The sequence below is a fragment of the Engraulis encrasicolus genome, chromosome 13 (assembly GCF_034702125.1).
Source record: "Engraulis encrasicolus isolate BLACKSEA-1 chromosome 13, IST_EnEncr_1.0, whole genome shotgun sequence".
NCBI lineage: Eukaryota > Metazoa > Chordata > Actinopteri > Clupeiformes > Engraulidae > Engraulis > Engraulis encrasicolus.
In genome coordinates, this window is record NC_085869.1 from 44,550,506 (window position 1) to 44,570,394 (window position 19,889).

General features: G+C 43.1%; 3 protein-coding genes across 9 annotated transcripts in view; 2 read left to right on the forward strand and 1 right to left on the reverse strand.

The window, feature by feature from the left end:
• Positions 1-7,807, reverse strand: part of kdm6a (lysine (K)-specific demethylase 6A) — a 100,487-nt gene extending 92,680 nt beyond the window's left edge. For all 5 annotated transcript variants that reach the window (XM_063214011.1, XM_063214009.1, XM_063214010.1 and 2 more), the window contains exons 1-2: positions 7,296-7,807; positions 7,098-7,161 (exon numbers count right to left, since the gene is read on the reverse strand). In XM_063214011.1, coding sequence (XP_063070081.1) covers positions 7,098-7,161; positions 7,296-7,465 — 234 coding nt within the window. In that variant the 5' untranslated portion in view covers positions 7,466-7,807. The remainder of the gene's footprint in view (positions 1-7,097; positions 7,162-7,295) is intronic.
• A 297-nt stretch (positions 7,808-8,104) lies between these two features.
• On the forward strand, positions 8,105-12,350 carry fundc1 (FUN14 domain containing 1). Of its 3 annotated transcripts, none has more exons than XM_063214015.1 (5): positions 8,105-8,672; positions 9,781-9,949; positions 10,638-10,713; positions 11,119-11,247; positions 11,730-12,350. In XM_063214015.1, the coding sequence occupies exons 1-5, from the start codon at positions 8,636-8,638 to the stop codon at positions 11,805-11,807; spliced, it is 489 nt and encodes a 162-aa protein (XP_063070085.1). In that variant the 5' UTR covers positions 8,105-8,635; the 3' UTR covers positions 11,808-12,350. The 3 variants fall into 3 exon arrangements, with proteins under 3 accessions (XP_063070085.1, XP_063070086.1, XP_063070088.1); XM_063214016.1 differs by having other exon boundaries at positions 8,617-8,964; XM_063214018.1 differs by lacking the exon at positions 8,105-8,672 and adding an exon at positions 9,557-9,577.
• Positions 12,351-12,999: 649 nt separating this feature from the next.
• efhc2 (EF-hand domain (C-terminal) containing 2) overlaps positions 13,000-19,889 on the forward strand; it is a 25,556-nt gene continuing 18,666 nt past the window's right edge. The window contains exons 1-7 of the mRNA XM_063214012.1: positions 13,000-13,115; positions 13,703-13,891; positions 14,081-14,231; positions 14,980-15,203; positions 16,453-16,704; positions 18,276-18,383; positions 18,801-18,939. Of these exons, the coding sequence (XP_063070082.1) occupies positions 13,074-13,115; positions 13,703-13,891; positions 14,081-14,231; positions 14,980-15,203; positions 16,453-16,704; positions 18,276-18,383; positions 18,801-18,939 (1,105 nt within the window). The 5' untranslated portion in view covers positions 13,000-13,073. The remainder of the gene's footprint in view (positions 13,116-13,702; positions 13,892-14,080; positions 14,232-14,979; positions 15,204-16,452; positions 16,705-18,275; positions 18,384-18,800; positions 18,940-19,889) is intronic.

Sequence of the window (19,889 nt, forward strand, 5' to 3'; positions counted from 1 at the left end):
ACTCTTCCCGAAAGGAATATACGTTCGCCTTTTTAGCTACGAGCTGTGGCAGTGTTTGGCACATTTTCCGGCTCATTCACCGACCGAACATAATGGCGTTGGTTCCGTGTCAGAGCATTGGCCCGGATCTTCGAATTGTTCTGTTGGTTTTAACTTGACGAAAAATTGTCCAAAGTTCTTATCATTCTGACTCACCAAATGTTACATCTCGCACTAGCTCCCCAGCCTCAGCTATGCTCTCTCTTAGCTATTGTTTATCTTTTAGTACTGACAGGTAGACGCGCATGCCCGACCAACCAGATGAAGGCTCCGCCCTTACTCCATTCTGATTTGTTTAAACCTCGATATGGGGCGCAGACAGAACCCAAGTAGACTTTCGGAGTTGCATGCTTTTTTTCCCCGAAAGGCTGGTGGCACCAATGCGACCTCCGTTTTTTTTTGTCGCACTATGAAAATATTTGGGCGCACTCTAGGGCCCTGGTTGGGAAATCACTGCTGTGCTGAGGGGCATCTGCACACCAACAGTGAAAGCCCACCTCCAACACACCCAATCGCCATTGTCAAGTCAAGTCAAGTCAAGTCAAGTAGGTTTTATTGTCAATTTCTTTACATGCACTGGTCATACAAAGAATTTGAAATTACATTTCTTGCTTTCCCATACAGACATAGACTAATTAAGGTAAGGACATAGACAGTATAGACATAGACAGTACTTATACATGGACTTAAGACAGTATGGACATAGACAGTGCTCATACAGACATTTAAAGTGCAAGACTGGACAACAGAAGACTTGTAGAGGACATACATTAAGAGGTATTTGTTGTGCTTTTGTGCTTTTCCTAAAAAAGTCCTTTATAGCGTTCTGACATGGTAATAGTAGCATTTTTGAAGAAAAAAAAAAAAAAAAAAAAAAAAAAAAAAAAAAAAAACCACTCCACAGCTGAGCACACAGTGCTAACTGCTCACAACCAAATTGCATTTATGCCTCATCTGTGTAAGGGGAAAGCCCCAAACGGTACCCCAAGAGAGCAGTGCAGCGGGACGGTACCATGTCCTAAGCATACCTTGCCCTAACCGCTTAACGCTTACCGATGACTGCCCAAACTGCTCCAACTACCAGTTCTGACAATCGCATGGAGGAGACAGGGAAAGGCTCCCCAGAGCAACGCTTTGGAATGAGCAGACAGGTCCACGCAGTCACCACCGATTCCACTGAAATGTAATACATTCAAATGAGGACGGGGGGAGTTCAAACAAAGGTCACTGGACCAAAGAGAAATCCATGCCTTCCTCCTGTCTGTGCTTTGGCATGCAGCCTTAAAAAAAAAAAAACCTCCGCTCTTCGAAAAACTGACCACCAGTCCTGCCATTCTGAATTCTGTCTAGTCTGTGTGCAAGACTTTCGATTTGCGTGTAAACACAAAACACAAGAGGCCACGATGGCAAAGCAACGTAACAAGTTATCACTTTTAACAAGGGGGAAGCTTCTCCTCTTATGGCCCATTTTTAAGACCATTTTCCTACCATCTTGGAGACAACATGCAGATGACAGGTTTTGTGAGAAGGCGGGCAGGGTGGCTAATAATGAAGGCATTTGCAAACATCAATAACACTCTCTGTTAAGTCATACCCCTGGCAGGACCAGCACATGCTAAAGTAGGGCACATTCCCAGAAATCCCTGTCAGTTCATTTCGCTGGCACTCCTCCACACACTGTCAATGGTTAAAAATCTGTCTGCGGCATTTCGCTAGCAGAGCTTCGGGGGCTTGGTGGAAAAGGGGGCGTCTTAGGACATGCATGCAGGGAAAGGGGGGAAAAAAAGACATACAAAACAACGGCAAAAAGAAAATGTCAGTGCAGACGTCAAGAGATGATATAAGTTGATGGGGCAAGAAAAAAAGTACTAGCATGTTCATTTCTCATGCAAATCAGTAAGTCCCAGAGGTAAAAACTTACTGAACCCTAAAAACACATGTGCATGCATGCTGCCGTTTTCCCTCGTCCAGTTGTAGCCTTCACGTCAAGCGTGGGCACCAACCCAGACAACAAAAGCCTTTCCAAAATAAGCCAAACTGGATCCAGGAGAGGTGATCAGTGAACCAGCAGCAGCCAGCAAGCCATCAGAGCTTCCAGCTGGATATCACGAGTCAACCGTGGCTGCCTTCTGTCTGCACATGACAGACCGGCTTCACTGGATGAGGATAAAGGAGAGGACAAGAAGAACATGCATTCTGGAGATGGGACTCTGAACCAAGCACAACGCATAGGGTCTTCCCATTTCAAAATGAACTGCCATGAAACATTTCAAATGGTCGCCCATTATTCTAAGACAACATATATTTCCTTTGTTCCAGGGCGACAGGTTTAAAGTGACATCATTCTTAAGACATACCTTCTCCAGTTTAATTCACGCCCTCTCCTAATGCCCCTCACCAACCTCATCCTTACAGCACGTACCAGAAACTATGTCTGAGCAAGCTATGCAACTTCAGTGCAATGCATAGTTACTACACCACCAGGCTCACGCTTTGAGATTTTTTTAAAAATTCCCCTCCTTCCCATCCCCTCATTTCCCTTCTCCACCTGGACAGTTTCCAGGAGGGAAGTTGCGACAGGGGCCTTACACTTTCTCCTTAATTGGCTTTTGTGTGGCTGCCACACTCCCTGTATCTAAGGTGAGGCATTCTAAACTTTTTATGGCATGTTGGCAGGAGGCCCGGCGGTCCAGGCTGGCAAGGAAGGCAGGCATGCTGGCTCCCCTTAAGTGACATCTTCCCCTGCACAGCTGTGTGGACAGCCTGCACAGGCACGGTGCAAAATGAGGCGCATTAGTGACAGTAGGAGCCTATATATGCCGCTTCATTTGCACAAGGGAAAGTGTGTGCAGTGTGCGCGTGTGCGCGTGTGCATGCGTGCATGCGTGCATGCGTGCATGCGGTTGGGGGGGTGGTGGTTTGGACAAGCTTTCAGAAGAACTGTCCATCTGGGATATATAATGCAATAGCACAGCAAGATGTATTAGATTGGTTAATAACACACACGAAAAATACTCTGCTGTGAGGAAATTCAGGGATCCTGTCAAATTATTTTCAACATGCAATGTCACCATATCCAAATGTGTCTGCTAGTAGACCTATTGTTGCCTCGATCCTCAGTATTAGTGTGCATTTATTGAAACCTATGCAATAGATAAGCGGTTCCCAAACTTTTTCCCCTTCGCACCCCCTTGTACATTTCAGTGTGGTTCACGCACCCCCTAAGCGAATATTTTGATGTGCTGATGGTCACGCAAGTATGATTCACAGTGCATTCACAGCACATTATGCACAGTTGTTTTGTGGAAACCTCTTTTTCAATAAAAACTCATATCCACCATTGCTCTATTTAGCTCGCGCACCCCCTTATGGCAGGCCGCGCACCCCAGGGGTGCACGCACCACAGTTTGGGAAACCCTGCAATAGATGACCATGATCCTCTATTTCTGTCCGCTTGTCTTGGGGAGGGAAAAAAAAACGTATGAGGTAGTGTCGAGCTGCTCATTATTTATGGCTACAAACACACAACTTTGCCAAACAACCGTACCGTGCGTCATCAGTCATGTCATAGTTTATTAAATCATAAAGTCTCCTTCACCAGACATTTGTATGAATAGCTCAACCAGCCATATAAGGAAACAGTGGCCACTACCATGTTTCTACAAGCATAGTATTTTTCCATCGTCATAATTTACTGCCAGGGCAATGGGTCATAATCACAAATTAGGGTCTCTCTTAAACAACTTTGACAGTAAGTCAATGGCCATACTAGATAGAGCTTTTAGCCCGTGTAAAGACAGTAAAACAGCAAAAGACTGAAAACAGGCGTGCAGTGTGTATGTGCCTGTATGCATGCATGCTTGTCTAGTAGGGCAGCACATTCTACAAATGCCACAAAATAAACATGTTTGATAGGCATTTCATGAGGCGCAATGAACAGCAGCACACTTCCACAAGCTTGCACTTCCTGCTCTGGGTGGAAAGGTATTTGGCCAATCTGTGCACCATTACGTCATAGGTCTTCTCCCACTGCACATACTAGCCTACTCATTGACTGGGCTTCAATAATGCATTCACACATACCGCATCAAAACAGTTGTTTACTAGCACACCACATGTTAAATGTTACACATTCCAAACTGAGACCTTACACATATGTGCAGGTGATGGGGCAGCCGACTAAATGGGGGAAAACAACCAATACATACGCCACACACAGCAGAATAGCAGACTTACTGGCTGCTTTTGAGATAATGAAATGTTGTAAAACAAGCAAAAAAGTTGTCATGCATGCCAAGAACTATACTCAAACATTTAAGTTCCCAAAATAAAAAGGTTATATGGGTTATATATGGTAGGGGTTCCCAGAGCTTTGGGGGAAAAGACAAAAATCACACAACATACTCTGCAAAGCATTTGAGTGTCCCTAAAAAGGTGGGAAAGACAAAAATCACACAACATACTCTGCAAAGCATTTGAGTGTCCCTAAAAAGGTGGGAAACAAACCAAATAAATGAGTGGAGGCAGGGTCAAGCGATAAGCGCAGGAGCAGCTGTAACAATAACTTTGGGGTCTGCATTGTAAATCTGTATTGTGCCATGCAAATAACCCAACAAAGATCAACGGGCCAGCCCTGGCCTAATGGATAAAGGTGCACTGTGTAATATGTTTAGTAGTTTATTTCCAGAATTCATGTTGCCCATTCACAAATGTTACCGTTTTCATGAACTTACCACTACTGTCAAATCATGAGCATTCATTATGACTGGGAAATTTGCACTTTTCATACATGAAAATGGGGATCTTCATTTTCCGCCATTTTGCCCACTAGTAAATATTAGTTCAGTAATAAGCAAATATTCATGAAAAGATCAAATTTGGCAGTAGACAGCAGTTTCAATGAGCAGCATAGTTGCAATACCTACTCTTGCCACCAGCCTTCCCAGTGCACCTTTAAGGAGATGGGCTTTAAATCAGAGGTTGTGAGTTCAAATCCCACCCTTCAGCTCTCTGCTTCATTCATTAGCTGAACTGCCCTTGATCGGGAAACCTGCATTGTAACCAATGCCATGTATTTCAAATAACTGTGCAAAGTGTAATATAATCAACAACTTGAAATATACCCATATGTGCACAATTCTAACTTACTTGCCTGTATATAATGCATATACAGAACCTAGTTATTCGTCTACACAACTCCTGTGATGGGAGCGACAGTTATACATCAACTGCAAAGTGATGCATACTGTCCCAAACTTTCTCAGTCATTGAGTGCGACTGTAGATGGTATTGTTCGAGCATCGTCGGCCAGCAACGCTATCTACAGGTTGGAATCAGGGGTCTGCAGAACAGGAAAGAGCTCGTGTCCGCTCGCTCAGCCAAGCAGGTTCCCTACTTATTTGTTAGTGTCCTTAAAGCCGACTGAAAATAGCGTCAACGCACAAAATATATACAATTATTTAAGATTAAAATGTAAACGAGGGCAAAACATATTCGTGCAACACTCCCCTCCCTGCCCCGCCATCTTGGACCAATCCACGAAGCCATTAGCGACTTAGCTAGCCATTTGGCTAGCTTTCAGTCCCAAAATGTTAGCTAGAAGCTAGTTCTGGATGGCTAACGTTAGAGACTGGACACGTTTGATCCTTGTCATCAAAAAGTGACAATAGCAAAACCGACGCTGAAAAAAGTTTAACATTACGTCGTGCACACCAAACACAAGGGTGCAATGAAACATCGGAGTATACCGCTTCAGACAAAACAACAACCGTTTCGGTCCAACCAGTTACCAACGGAATTAAATATGGATAGTAAACCAAAATTAGCTTCAGAGCTAACATTGCTAGCTAAAGTACCTAGCAAACGATAACACCGATTATCCCAGCCGAGCTTTGCATAAAACAGTTTAGTGCCACCCTCTTTTTTAACCTTGGTAGAAAGCTAACTTGTACCACTCGTCAGACATTTTATGTACGCGTTTTGCTACACAATTAAACGCGTTGTCGTCATTGCATGTACACAGGACTGGTCAACCTCGTCAAAAAGACATTATGTGCAATTTCATGTCTAGCTTCTAGTTCCAGTACTTGTTAGCCGCGTAACGCCATTTCAAACTGCGTTAACTGGGGCGACACTGAAAATCACCAACTAGCGACTAGCCCTCTATCCCTGGATTCACACTCCTGTAGCTAATTGTGTGGCTCTTCACACTGTTACCAAAACTTAACGTTCTGTAATGTTTCAGATAAATACACTCAGTCTCCAAGTTCAATTGCAACACTAATTCAATCAGCCAGGCATTCTTATAACGTTGATGCAAATATTCAGGGCTGCAATCACCTAGCTTACACCCTGCCGAGGGTTTCTATGACCAAGTAGCTTACTAGCTCTGCCTAGCAAGCTAGCAATGTTTCTTATTTCGCAGGCACTGCTCACCACGGTTAGCAAATAGCAGGATTACTGTTGAATAAACGCTGCACTCGTTAATAAGTACACTCCACCAAGTATGGTGCTTGAGTGGCAACTTGGCCAAGACTGTCTTGAACAATGTGATTGTATATAGCTCACCAACAGCTGCAAATAAAATCAACCATTGAGGGCTACTGAATACTGTGATATTTTGGCAGATCAGAGTTGTTACATCTGGTGAAGGTAGCTAGCTAAAAGCCTTTCCACGCCAAACTCGCGTACGTGTGTACACTTGGAATTTACCAAGATTTGTCATCAGAGTTCTGCCTTACGATTGACTTGAAATAAAAGTGCATTTTAAATCAAATGGGAACCGTTAGTATGTTGCCAATCAACAATATTCCACGCGTACATGATAGCCGTATTTGGTGAATAGCTCAGTCGCTAGCTTGCTTTAATGTGTGGCTACTGTCAGTGCAGCACACTGAACATTGAAGTTTCGTTAGCCTGGCGGCTATGGGTAGGTGTCATATTAGCAACATTTGCTTATGACCATAAACATTTTTTCTGCGGTATATATTTCAGGGGATGAATGAATAGGTCAGGAGTTGCAACTTAAACAACCAGGTTTGGTTCCACTCCTGACATACCTTTAACAGCAAGGCCTTCGTTCTGGCGCCATCTTCATGAAGCCTCTGAAATCCAAATAGTGAACTGCAAATAGAGGACAACACAGGCGGTTCCGTGTTACTTTGAGCGCCACATATAGATTTTTCAGGGGTTAAACACGGGGTGCGCAACATCAAAAAATAGGGCATAATTAAGTTTAATCAAAGAGCAATTCTAACCTGTCGATTGCGACTAAACTGTCCCTCTCCTGTGCCGTTAGCTTCGGAAAGTCCTCTTCGGTTTCACTCGCTTTTCCCGCCGCCATTTTCTTTTCCTCATCACCAGCAGCGCCGATACTTCGAGCAGCAGCGCAGGCAGCAGCGGCGAGCGACACTCCGCACGATTTCATGGAAAAGCAACAGGAAAGCGGTAGAGAAACTCCACCGAAATCGTTTACGAACCAAAGATGAGCACCTTTGCCAGGATTAGAACGTAAAAGAATTGATGCCAACTCCGGAAAATAGGATCCTTCCAAAAGCCTCCTTTTCACATTGTTCTATGCAAAACACGCTGTATTAGCTAATACCGTAGGATGCATGGAGCAATGCTAATGCGGGGTTTTTACCATACGGCGTTATTTGGTAATATCACAAACTTCCCCCCAATCGCCAGCTCAAAGTTATTATAATTGTGTCACTCTGGCGAACCCACGCCGCTGCCGTCGGAACGCCCTCACTGTTTTGGGTAACCAATAATCGGTTTGCTGAGTGAACATGTGACTTGCCTTGTCTTGGGTCCCTTTCTCCGTTTCTCATATAAACTTTCAAAGGGGGAGGATAAATAACAAACCCGTAACTTTACGCACTACATATAGCGATTTTGATTGGCCTTTAATGCTGTATTTTGATTACGTAAGTGAAATTTGAAACACACTATTGGTTTGTGTATACGTCTTTTTGACAATGTTGCCAATAGGGCGGAGAGTTAAAAAGAAAGTCATTTTGGTTTGCAACAACCAGAGGCGATGGTGGTGAAGATTCCATGCCTCGCTGGGACTATTCTTTTTTATCTGCTATTTCTCACTAAATTACACATAGACTGTTTACATAAGATTCCATACGACCCAACACAGCATCACGCGCTTGGACCACGAAATAACTGAAGGAGCACCAATTTAGTGGAAAGTGATGTGCATTATGCATGTCATGTTTCAATGGCAGTGTGCTGAAATGCCTGGGTAGTTCTAGTACTAACTGAAATGTGGTCCCACAGCTAAAATCCTGCATTGACCTAGACTAGGGTGACTGTCCTGGTGGACGAGTTGATTTGGCTGTGCGTCAAAATACTGAAGCAGTAAACCTGTCAACTAAGCCCAGAGTGAGCAATGAAGACTGGGCTGTCACACTTTTGAAGTATGGGGTGCACACATGAAACTTGACAGCAAATCCTTGCTGTAGCCTTCTACAACAATAAAGCGAGCCGAGCACTAACCCATGCATGTTGTATTATTCTGCAGATCAGATCTGGGCATTGGCAATTGGGACCATTTCGCTAGAACTATCTCAGTGTTCTCCTTACGATGGTAGAATTTTCAGGCTGTGCATCGAATGCATTAGGTTAGTTACTGCCTTTGAAAATATTGTATTTGTTGAGCACCGATATTTTGTGTTTATGTGCGTATGAACAACAAACACACACCGAACATCGACCGACACGTTCATGAAGGCAAAATGTGCATTCCAATTGCACGCACTCAGTGAAGTAAACCCAATTATGACCATTGTGTCCGCTTGGATAAAAAAAATTCAATGTAGCAGGGCTGGTCTGAAATGTAGCGTTTGTTCGTGTGCGTGATACATTCCGTGTCAACATTGTTTCTGCGTTTCAAAATGGCGGACCGAGGAGATGGTAAGTGGTGCTAGTGCTCCGCACAATGTTTTTAATCCAATATTTCTTTCATCTCTTATATTATTTTCATCGTTACTTCCCTTCGAGAGCAGGCAGGTATTACTTGATGTCAAAACATAGCGTCAAATGGAAATGGGGTTACTTCTGGCCACAATGGGTCTGACATGTTTAGCCTGCCATTGAAGTTAGCTGCAAACGACAGGTTTTTCTCACTGCACTGGTCTAGCTAGTTAGCAATCGTTAGCCAGATTAGGTAAACATGACCAATGTTGCATGGAAGAGTATCTTATATCATGCGATCCTAAAACGTGGAAGCTATATGAGGAAGGTGTTGAGAATCTAGAGAGGTAGAATATGACATGGCACCAGTGCTCACGTCACTTTAGGTCCTTTATGGTGATAATTTAGCCATGTAAATTGATCAAATGTTTTTCACCTGCGTGAGATGCCACGTAACACACTGTTAAACCTGAAAGGTGTGTTTCATGGCTGCAGAAGGATTCATGTTTAGATTTATGACTAGAAATTGGCACCTGCATTTGTGTGGAGTAAAGCATTAGCCCCCAAACAGTCGTTCTCCACCCTTTCTCAGCAGGGTGATTGTGTAATATGGGTAAGTAATGTGCCAAGAGACAAATATGTCAATTTGGCTACCTGGAAATTTGTTGACTATCTGGAAGAGCTTCTTCCTCAGAACACAATACACCTAACACGCCCAGAGATTCCATAGTGTGCATTTTGACTAGATCTTGTATACATTGAACTTTTAATTCCAATTCCTCTGAATGTACTTGTGACTGCTTGCTTGATTTCCAGATCCAGATCAAGATGCTGAGGTGGAGGATGAGCTGTATGAAGTGGTGGACATCACAGACTACGCCAGACGGCACCAGTGGTGGAGCCGCGTCTTTGGGAACAACTCTGGGCCCATAGCGGAGAAGTACTCGGTGGCCACACAGATTGCGATGGGAGGGGTCACCGGCTGGTGCGTTATGATTCTGGATAGTCCATTTCTTGTCTGGAGAAGGCTTGGGCCGAAACGTCTGTCTGTCATGCTAACCCACTCAAATAAAATACACTCGAGAGTGCTGCTTTTCTACCAAAAAAAAGTACAAGTCTGGCTGCTCGTACCTGAAGACCTTTTAAAAAGACTTTGGAGTTTAGTTCACTTAAAAAAAAAAAAATCTGGATAGACCACAACCCCAAGCTCAATTAATCTTCTCATCAGCAATCTTTCACATCCTTCACTTCTCAAACTCTCTCAACTGGAATTTGTAGAAAAGCTTGTGCATGCCCCTCACATTGCAAGAAAATATACTGTATGTTCTGCATAATATGCCCAGTAGTAGATCATATCCTAAATTTCGCATTTCAATTTCATACCCCCCCCACAACAAAATATCTCTAAAGAAATATTCCCCCCTCCCCCTGTTGATGGTGTTACTGTGTCATTCTGGAGAGACCACAACCTCAGGCTCTTCTATCTTCTCATCAGAAATATCTCACATGCTTCACGTCAGTCCCTTTTTAAACAGTAAAGCCTTTTATGGTCTGCACTGGAGGACGCTGGGACATGGCTGTTTGCACACCACCACCAAGGTTGTGCTGTCTGCATAAGTCTGCAAGAAGTTCTGTGTGTTTGATGTCAGATCTTTCTTTTTTTCTGCTTGTAGGTGTGCAGGATATCTTTTTCAAAGGGTGGGGAAGATAGCTGCCACCGCTGTGGGTGGAGGATTTCTACTTTTGCAGGTGAGAAGAGGATATTTTAGAATGGCGAGCTTTGTATTTAGTTTTTTTTAGCTGTATTGGCATATTGATATACTATAAACTGCTTGGTTCAAAAACAATGCAAGCTGAATCTAGAAAACATAATTTACTGTACTCTGGCCATGTCCAATAATGTGTTGCTTCACAACAGAGGAGTTGCAATATCTCTCTGGCTGTTCAAGAACTGATCAAATAAAATAAAATGATACACAAACCATAGCAAGTACAAAACCAAAATACCAGAAGTGTTCCTTTTTTAAAGGTGTTTGCCTCCTTCAGTCGGACACTACTGAGTCCATGGAAAAAGTGTCTGAAATCATGTGTTTTTGTACCGAAAAATAATTGCATTCTCTCTCTCTCTGCTACTCTCTCTCTCTCTCCATTCAGATTGCCAATCACAGTGGCTATGTGCAGGTCGACTGGAAGAAAGTTGAAAAGGATGTCAACAAAGCCAAGAAGCATCTGAAGAAAAGGGCCAACAAAGCTGCTCCGGAGTTGAACTCTTTCATAGAAGAGGTATGCATATTATTGAGTCATTCAAATGGCCTTGCTTGTTTGTAGAAAAACATTTCCAAGATGTTAGCCGCCTTCTTTTAATTCTGCCCTAAGAAAAAAGTTGTCAAGTATTGGCATTGCTCATAAGAGGCAGGTGTTTATGACCAAATCCAATTCATTCCTTGCAGTTGCTAAATCTTTTCTGGTTTGAAATATTGAACAATTGAGTTGGACCAGAAAGCTGTAACGGGTTTCTGTGTTGAATTTACATGCAACTTCAACAGATAGGGCTTCAGATGTGTAATATGGTGGTGTATGCTCAATTGTATTGTCCATACAGCAGCTCCTTTCTGATTGTAGATACTAGTGTTTGAAAAGAGCTTTGGCAGTATGACTGCTTCAGGATTTCTCAGGCCAGCCAATCATTACCAATGAGCTGAGGGACACATGGATGGTTCTATTGACATATGAACACTGTAATAACACAGTCATTTGTGCTTCAGTCCTCAGAGTTTGTGAAAAGGAACATTGTGCTGTCGAGCGGGTTCGTCGGAGGCTTCCTTTTGGGTTTGGCATCCTAAACGTTACGAAGGAGAAGAAGAAGGGGAGAAGACGACTCTCAGTTTTATCTCAAAGCCAGATGCGCTTTTCCCTTTTGTTACTGTGAAAACTGCCTGCCTCGTGCCGCCAGTGTGCTGTATGGGGCAGCTCCATACTCCACATTGTCTGTGTAGCTCCGTACAACCTCTCTTGTACCACTGAGTGTCTGCAGCCAGGAGAGTTGACGAGGGGGAGTTGTGGGGTTGTGGACCGCAGCTGTACGATACAAAACAATCCAAGCACCACCACCTAGGCATAGGTGCCATGTATATTTTGGTTCATCTGTTTGCTGTTTAAGTAGCTATAGGCAACTTGGTAGGAACCTACTGGAAGCTTTGTTCACTGCGGTGGTGTTGAAATGAGAAACCTAGAACTTTCCTCACGTCATGTACTGTATATGACCATAAAAACTGAAATCATATCTAGGTTTTTACAAATTACAACAATATATGAATTGCCTTTTGGACAGTGCAATATTTGATGTTAAGTTTAATAAAGCCTATTCTTATCTGCTCTGCACAATTGCCAATATTAACTTTGTTTACTATTATTCAGTTATTTCTTGTGCGTATAACTCTAATACAACTCTAAAAAAACGGGTCTGAATGTTTGTGTTTAATCTGTCTCTCCTTTTTGCCTCAACACATAAGTAAAGACTCTGAGTGACACTTTATCCATCCTTGTGAAAACATTTAATAACATTATACATGTGTGAAATAACAAGCCTACTGCTGGTAATTTTTGGGTTCCATGGAAGCGATATTTAAGGTATGAGTCTGCCTTATAACTACTCGGTAAGCAATTTCCTCCATTTAGTTAAAAAAAAATAATTAAACCGTGACAGTCAGCGTCATCTAAAATCCTAAGACATCATTCATAGCCTAGCCTTTATCGGCATTGCATTAAAATTGCCGCCATTATGTAACTTTGAACTAAACAAATAAGAGAATACTGATGCCAATCCTGAAATATTCCGAAAATGTACGCCGCTTATGCTGTTAATGCCGGTGGGATATTCGAAGCTAAGGTGTCTGCTGGCAGATACGTTACAATATTAGCGTTGTCTCCTAACTTTCCGCCAAAAAGATACATTGTAACCTTCTTACCAAAGCGGAAATTCGACAATCCAGTAACATTCTTATACTTCCGCGTTGCTACGCAACAGTATCAAACGACGCACTTGCCATAGCAACCTGCCAATGCAGTGCGGAAGGTCCGATAGAAGAACCCCATAAAATAAAAGTAAAATGGCGCTGCCATTGCTGCCAGGATACTCATTTAACAAAAACGTAAGTTTTATTAAGTGTTTTTACTTGTGATGTTTGTAGGATTTCTCTGTAAAAATGATGTGACTAGAAAAGACAGCGTGTACACTCATGGCTGGGGAATCTCTGTCTCGAGGGCCATTTGCGGCTCCTGACCTTGAAGCCGTTTTATCCGGCCCCCGATATTTTCATGTTATGCACATTCACATGAAATAGGACAATGTAATACAATTAAGTTATATTCAGGGCACCTAGGTGGGGTCTATTTTAAAGGTGGCTGCCTTCAATATAGGCCTAAAGTGCAGGGGGAAATCCTGGTTTGTGTTCATAATACGGCCCTCGGATGAATTTGAAGTGGCCCCTCGAATAAAAAGGTTCCCCACCCCTGGTGTACACAGTGGGCCTATTATGCAGTGCAACTCAACGTAGTGCACGGTGGCCAGCTTATCGGTGTTTGTTTTTTGTTTTTTTTTTGTTTTTTTGGGGGGGGGGGTGTAACAAGAAGATACACAATGACAATTGACACTAAATAGTACGAAAAAAATCTAATCCAAATATTATTAATGTTAATGATATGTGAGTAGTTTCTACATTATGTGTTGCTTTTATAGCTTGGCAAGGACAAATTTCACAAGTCCCAGCATTTTGACTACTCAAATGGAGTTCGCATGTTGGTCGGAATCGAGAAGCCAGGGATTGGTGGCGAACCGCTCCTTGGTCAGAAACTGCAGCCCAAGTACTCGGTATTTCCCAAGGGTGAAAACACACTAGCCCCTTCTTGGGTTGCCTTTGACAAGCAGGTGGGGAAACATTTGCATACTTTCATGGCATATCTTATGGTGTGATTTCCTCAGTCTGCATTGTAAATCTGTCTTGAAAGGTTTTAAGTGGACCATGGACCATGGTAATGATGATGATAATGGTGGTGGTGGTGGGTGAAAATTAGGACCTACCTACTGTTACTATCTCTCTGTGTCCACCGCACACAGGTGCTGTGTTTCGATGCATACTTCCAAGAACCTGTGCCTCAGAGCAAAGAAGAAAAGTTCCGGGTGAGGAAGTGTAAAATCTTCTTCTACCTGGAGGATGACACCATTCAAGTGGTGGAGCCTGAAGTCAAAAACAGCGGGATCCCTCAGGGTAATTAAGGCCACCTCACCCACACAGTCCGACGCCTGTCCAACTCAGACATTCCCACCTATTGACAAATCAATCATACTCAGCCTACTCTACCCTACTCTAATTTTGTCATATCTTGGTGTGCTGCTCTCTTTTTACCCACACATTGTAGTATGCTTCTAATTATGTCCTATTTCAGGGATGTCAAACTCAGGCCCAAGGGCCAAATCTGGCCCACGGAGTCATTTTATTCGGCCCACAAGATCATTTCAAATGTGTATTACAGTCGGCCCACATACACCATTAATGTTTAGCGTAGCAAGACTTGAAAATGAAATGTTGTGTGTCACAGGAAGTCCAATGAGGCCAGTGGAAAAGCTCACACTTACATGCAACACAATATATGCTGGCTCATTTGAACTACCATGTACACGTATGATAGGAGAGAGTTTGTGTGAAATTTAAGTATGACTATTAAGTGTGTGCTTGCACAATTTTAGGCAATTTTTAAAAATTAATATTTTGTTTGGCCCATGACTTCATTCCAGATTTTGATTTTGGCCCTCAGTCAATTTCAATTTGTCTCCCCTGTCCTATTTTGTCGCTTTGGATTGAAGGCTTTGCCACTTGTAATGGTGTGATGCAATGCAGCAACACAATGTAATGACAAAGAACAGAACCATGATGAGAATAACTGCTGCTTTGCTCTAAAGATGAAACTATTTTTCCTATTTTTCATTCTTCTCTTTTTATATCCCCCCTGTGACAGGAACCCTGATCCGACGCCATCGCATCTCACTTCCACCCCCAGATGATGACCAGTTCTACAACGTGCACCATTTCAACATCAACCAGGAGATGGAGCTATACTCCAGGACCTTCAAGATCACAGACTGTGACCCCTTCACGAGGAACTTCCTAAAGAATCTGGGGGTGCGCCTCAACGTGAATGACAGCACCCCTGAGGACCCCTACAGCAACCTACGCCAGCAGGTGAAGGGGTGCAGAAATTAAAAAACAATCAACCAATCAATGGAAATCTATTAAATAGCACAATATCATAATGAGAAAGGAGTTGGGGGTCAGACAGTTAATGGCAAAATAGCTGTCCAACAGCACCATGACACGATGGACGACATGCTGTTAGTTTTTAGAATTTTTTTTCTATTAGAATATGGGCTTGACATTTACACCTGCCAACCAGCTAATAAATGGGTAGAAGTGAGCTGTGATGGCTGGCAGGGCTCTAAATTAGCACCCGGTAATCGGTCAAATGCTATTCAGTTTGGCTGGGAGAAAATAAAACTTACTAGCCACACTGACCCATTAGTGTGTTTGGCTGGTAAGATTGACATCTACTAGCCAATTTGGCTGATGATGAAAAAAGTGAATTTAGATCACTGGTGGCTGGTAATTATTTCAATCTCACCAGTCACTTTGCTAGGTTTTTAAGAGGGAGTTTTTTATATTTTAAATGAATGAGCTTACAAAATTTTCCCTAGGAGTTGTTGAATAACAAATAACAAATGTAAGCCTACACGAATATTTGTGAAATAACAAAAAAAAATGTTTCTTCTATTTAGGCGTAAAGTAAGCACTGTATGACGGTACATGTTTTAAAATCAGTACTCATGAAAGATTATTAAAATTAAACAAAAGTGAATTTTTAACATTTAAAGGCATATGTTTGAACCAAAAAATACACATAATGACTAAAAAACTTCAGATACGTATGCAACCAAATGAATACCATTTTAATTGCTTTTAATTGTGTCTGACGGTGTTGACAAAAAACAAGGTATGATTGGAGAAAAGTCTGATTTCTGAAAAAAAAAAAAAAAATGGGGAGATTGGCCTTGTGCATTTCTGAAAAGACACGACCATAGTCTATGAGGATATACCATATTGTTTTGTAATTCACTTAGGTTTTTTCTTTCAACATTGAAACCTGTTTTGGCCACTTTCTCAAGAATCAGTGATAGGCATTCTATCAGACTGAGCATTTGCTGAAAAGACTGAGCTACATCATAAAAACATTGCTATGATAATACTAAGAGCCTTGAGAGAATTAAGACTTGGTTATTACAATTTTGGTGACAATAAGTTTGTAACCTAGCCTCTGCACACAATGGGGTTAATAAAGATGATACTAGTATATCACAGTGGAGGATACATTTTTTTCAAGTTACATTTTTGAAAGGCATGCTGATTTGTTGGCCCCCGGTGTGTTACTTGCCACCAGATGGAGGATAGCATGAAGCCCCTGCGTCCGTACGAGCGGCAGGACACGCTGAAGCAGTTCCTGGACCACGACCGCAACGTGCTGCGCTTCTTCTGCCACTGGGACGACTCCGAGACCATGTTTGGAGACCCGCGCCAGCTCATCCTCCACTACTTCCTGGCCGACGACACCATTGAGATCCGCGAGGTCATCTTCCCCAACTCGGGCCGCGACGCCACCCCTAAGTTCCTGCACCGCAGCAGGCTGCCCAAGGTCAGCGAGGGAGGGGGGTGGTTGGGGGACGTCTGGAAGGTCTCTGGACGTGCACATACAACATGCTGATGTATTGTAGAAATGCACAGCCATGACATGCCTGCTCACACAAACACATGCGCACACAGGCTCACTTGTGCATACACACACACATACATTCACACTCCTACATTCAAACACACATACATTCATACTCATGCGCACACACACACACACACACACACACACACACACACACACACACACACACACACACACACACACACACACACACAGACATGCACATATACATACACTTGTACACACACACACACACTGCCAATGACAAGTCATTCAAAATGGTGGGCACGGAAAAAAGATCAACCTATTCATGTACTTTATTAAAATTGTACACATTTCAAGGTCATAATGAACCCTTGGAAATTGATGATGGTGGTTAAAGTACACACAAAGGTAACATTTGTGAATGGGCAACATGAATTCTAGAAATAAACAACAAAAAAGAGCATACTCTACCTAAGCACCACCCCTGCCTGCACCAACCCCTGCCCCCCCCCCNCCCCAACTCTCTCTCTCTCTCTCTCTCTCTCTCTCTCTCTCTCTCTCTCTCAAGGAATGTGCTGGAGTCATCATCTCCTCAATGAAATGAGGCTTGCAGGTCATCTATTAACACATTTCATGCTTTTTCTCAATTAATTTAGGTTTATCACTTAACCATGTTCAGGAATACCCCTGAGGTGTGATGCCAGTGTGACCTGTCAGGAGACGTTGGGCCAACCAGTCGCGCTCTCCTCTGTTTCACTGAGCATGAGCATCTTCTGCATGAAGCTTTTATGCGGTCTGACAGCACTGATGTAACGTCTAGCCCCTCCTAAAGCACTTTCCTTCCCCCCACTTGCCTCCGTAAACCTAATTTATAATGAAGGAATGCTAAAGCACACTCTTGTCTTCTGAGACTGTTTGTCTGACCACCTCTGTCTGTCTGGTTGTCTGACCACCTCTATCTATCTGTCTGTGTCTCTCTCTCTCTCTCTCTCTCTCTCTCTCTCTCTCTCTCTCTCTCTCTCTCTCTCTCTCTCTCTCTCTCTCTTCTCCTATACATGTCTTTGGGCCTTTTGCTCTCTCCCTGTCTACCTCTTTCGCTCTTCATCTATCTTTTTTAGCCAGTCTGTCTCACTCTATCGTTTGTCTCTGTCTCTCTCCCTCTCTCTTTGTGTTATTCTCTTTATTTTTTTGCGGTTATTTTGTTTTCGTCTCTCATTTATTATGCGCTGCGTGCCCCCTAAACTTCTATTGCCTCTCTGAAAATGTCATCCGGAAAAGGTTTGCCGAGAATCCCCTGTTGGGAAAATAATTGCATCCCCCGATACAAATTAGTCTTGTCCTTCAAGATATATTGCAATTAGAGTCTCATTTTTCAAGGCTTGTCCTTCAGGATGGAGTGTAATTATTTGCTCTCTCTCTCTCCCTCTCTCCCTCTCTCTCTCTCTCTCTCTCTCTCTCTCTCTCTCTCTCTCTCTCTCTCTCTCTCTCTGTGTCTCTCTCTCTCTCGGTTTTTCCCGTTGAAACAGCACGCTCCTATTCCCGTACGTCAGCCTGGAGAGAAAACAGACCGCACCGTCCTCAATGTGTTCGGACCGATGGGACACGGCGGCCGCTTTATTTTGGATAGCCTCAAAGTGGGTGAAAACACTTATTTTCTATTGTTTTGTTTTAATATGAGAAGCTCGTTAAAAATGTATCAACCGTTGCTGATGTTTCATTTTTGGTTGGTTGGTTAGTTACACTTTCTTTAGAACAAGGAAGTAGAGGACTACTGATATATAGAATGTGTTGACAAGTACAATTTTTTATTTTGGTCTCTTTTTGCTTTTTTTGTTTCATTTTTGTCCCAAATGCATTTTCATGCACCACTGCATCAGATGGAGGGGTGAATTAAAGTTCAAGCAGAGAGAGAGTTCAGAGAGGCATTCTAGCGTGTAACTATAGCTTTCTCTCTCTCTCTCCCCCCCCCACCCCCACCCCCCCCACCCCCACCCCCCCCACCCCCCCCCCACCCCACCCCCCCCACCCACCCCACCCCCCTCCCCGCATAGACTGGAGCCGTAGAGGACAACTTCTATAAGGACTGTGACCTGACCATTGGCAGTGTCATCAATGTCTGGGGCCGGAACGTGACGCTCTGCGACTGTGACAACTTCACCAAGGAGTTTTACCGCACCAAGTACGGCATAGGTGAGTTGCGGCCTTAGGAAACAATCCCTCACAATATAGCACACTATTTGGGGAATATGAGCATGTTTTCAGAAGACACAAGGCGAGCTGTGGTCTTGGTCTTACGACACAGAGAGTCAGGAAATCTTAGACATTCACTCGTTTATAATGTAGCCCCCTCTATACGGAATAAAACCGTGTTTTCAGAAGACACAAGGTACCTCTTCAGCATTGAGGAAGAGTACCTCTGGGTGAAGAGATTTAAGTCTTCCTGACTACACCCTCTATAGTGCACTACAGAGTATGCGAGTGAACATGTTGGACGCGGCCCAAGTTGAGCATATGTCAGCTGGACCTACAGGGAAAATGTGTTACGAGCCACATGTCATTCACAGCACACGAGCTCAAAGTGTCTTCTGTGCAACTGGGACAGGAGAGAAACAACACAAGCACACACGCATGCGCACACACACACACACACACACACACACACACACACACACACACACACACACACACACACACACACACACACACACAACTGGCACGCACTACCGGTCAAAACACTCTCCATACATTTTTTTTTTCTGACAATTTATCTTGTTCCGTTCAGTTCTGTCTGTTCAATATTATTTTATTGTGTCATTATTCTCTGAAAGTAATCCATACAACAAATAAACAATTCGATATTGTAAAAAAGTAGGTGGAATGAATTTACAGACAATACATTACAATAAATTACTTTAAGCATTATTCAAACGTATGCACAGCATAGACCAGCATGCATCGGTTTTGACTAATCAAAGTGTAGACAACATTGGCATTAATAATTGTGGTTCTACACTGATTCACTCCCTGGGTGAGATGCTGTCCAGAATCTCCCGTCACCCCCAATAAGTGCTATGAGCCACATGCATGCAAAACTGAATGACTGCTGCTGTTGATCCATACATTGCTACAAAGACATCCAT

Coding starts and splice junctions, on each gene's coding strand:
- fundc1 (XM_063214015.1), top strand. CDS start 8,636: ATGGTAGAATTTTCAGGCTGTGCATCGAATGCATTAG. Junction 10,714..11,118: donor GAGGATTTCTACTTTTGCAG/GTGAGAAGAGGA, acceptor CTCTCCATTCAG/ATTGCCAATCACAGTGGCTA. Junction 11,248..11,729: donor TGAACTCTTTCATAGAAGAG/GTATGCATATTA, acceptor TTTGTGCTTCAG/TCCTCAGAGTTTGTGAAAAG.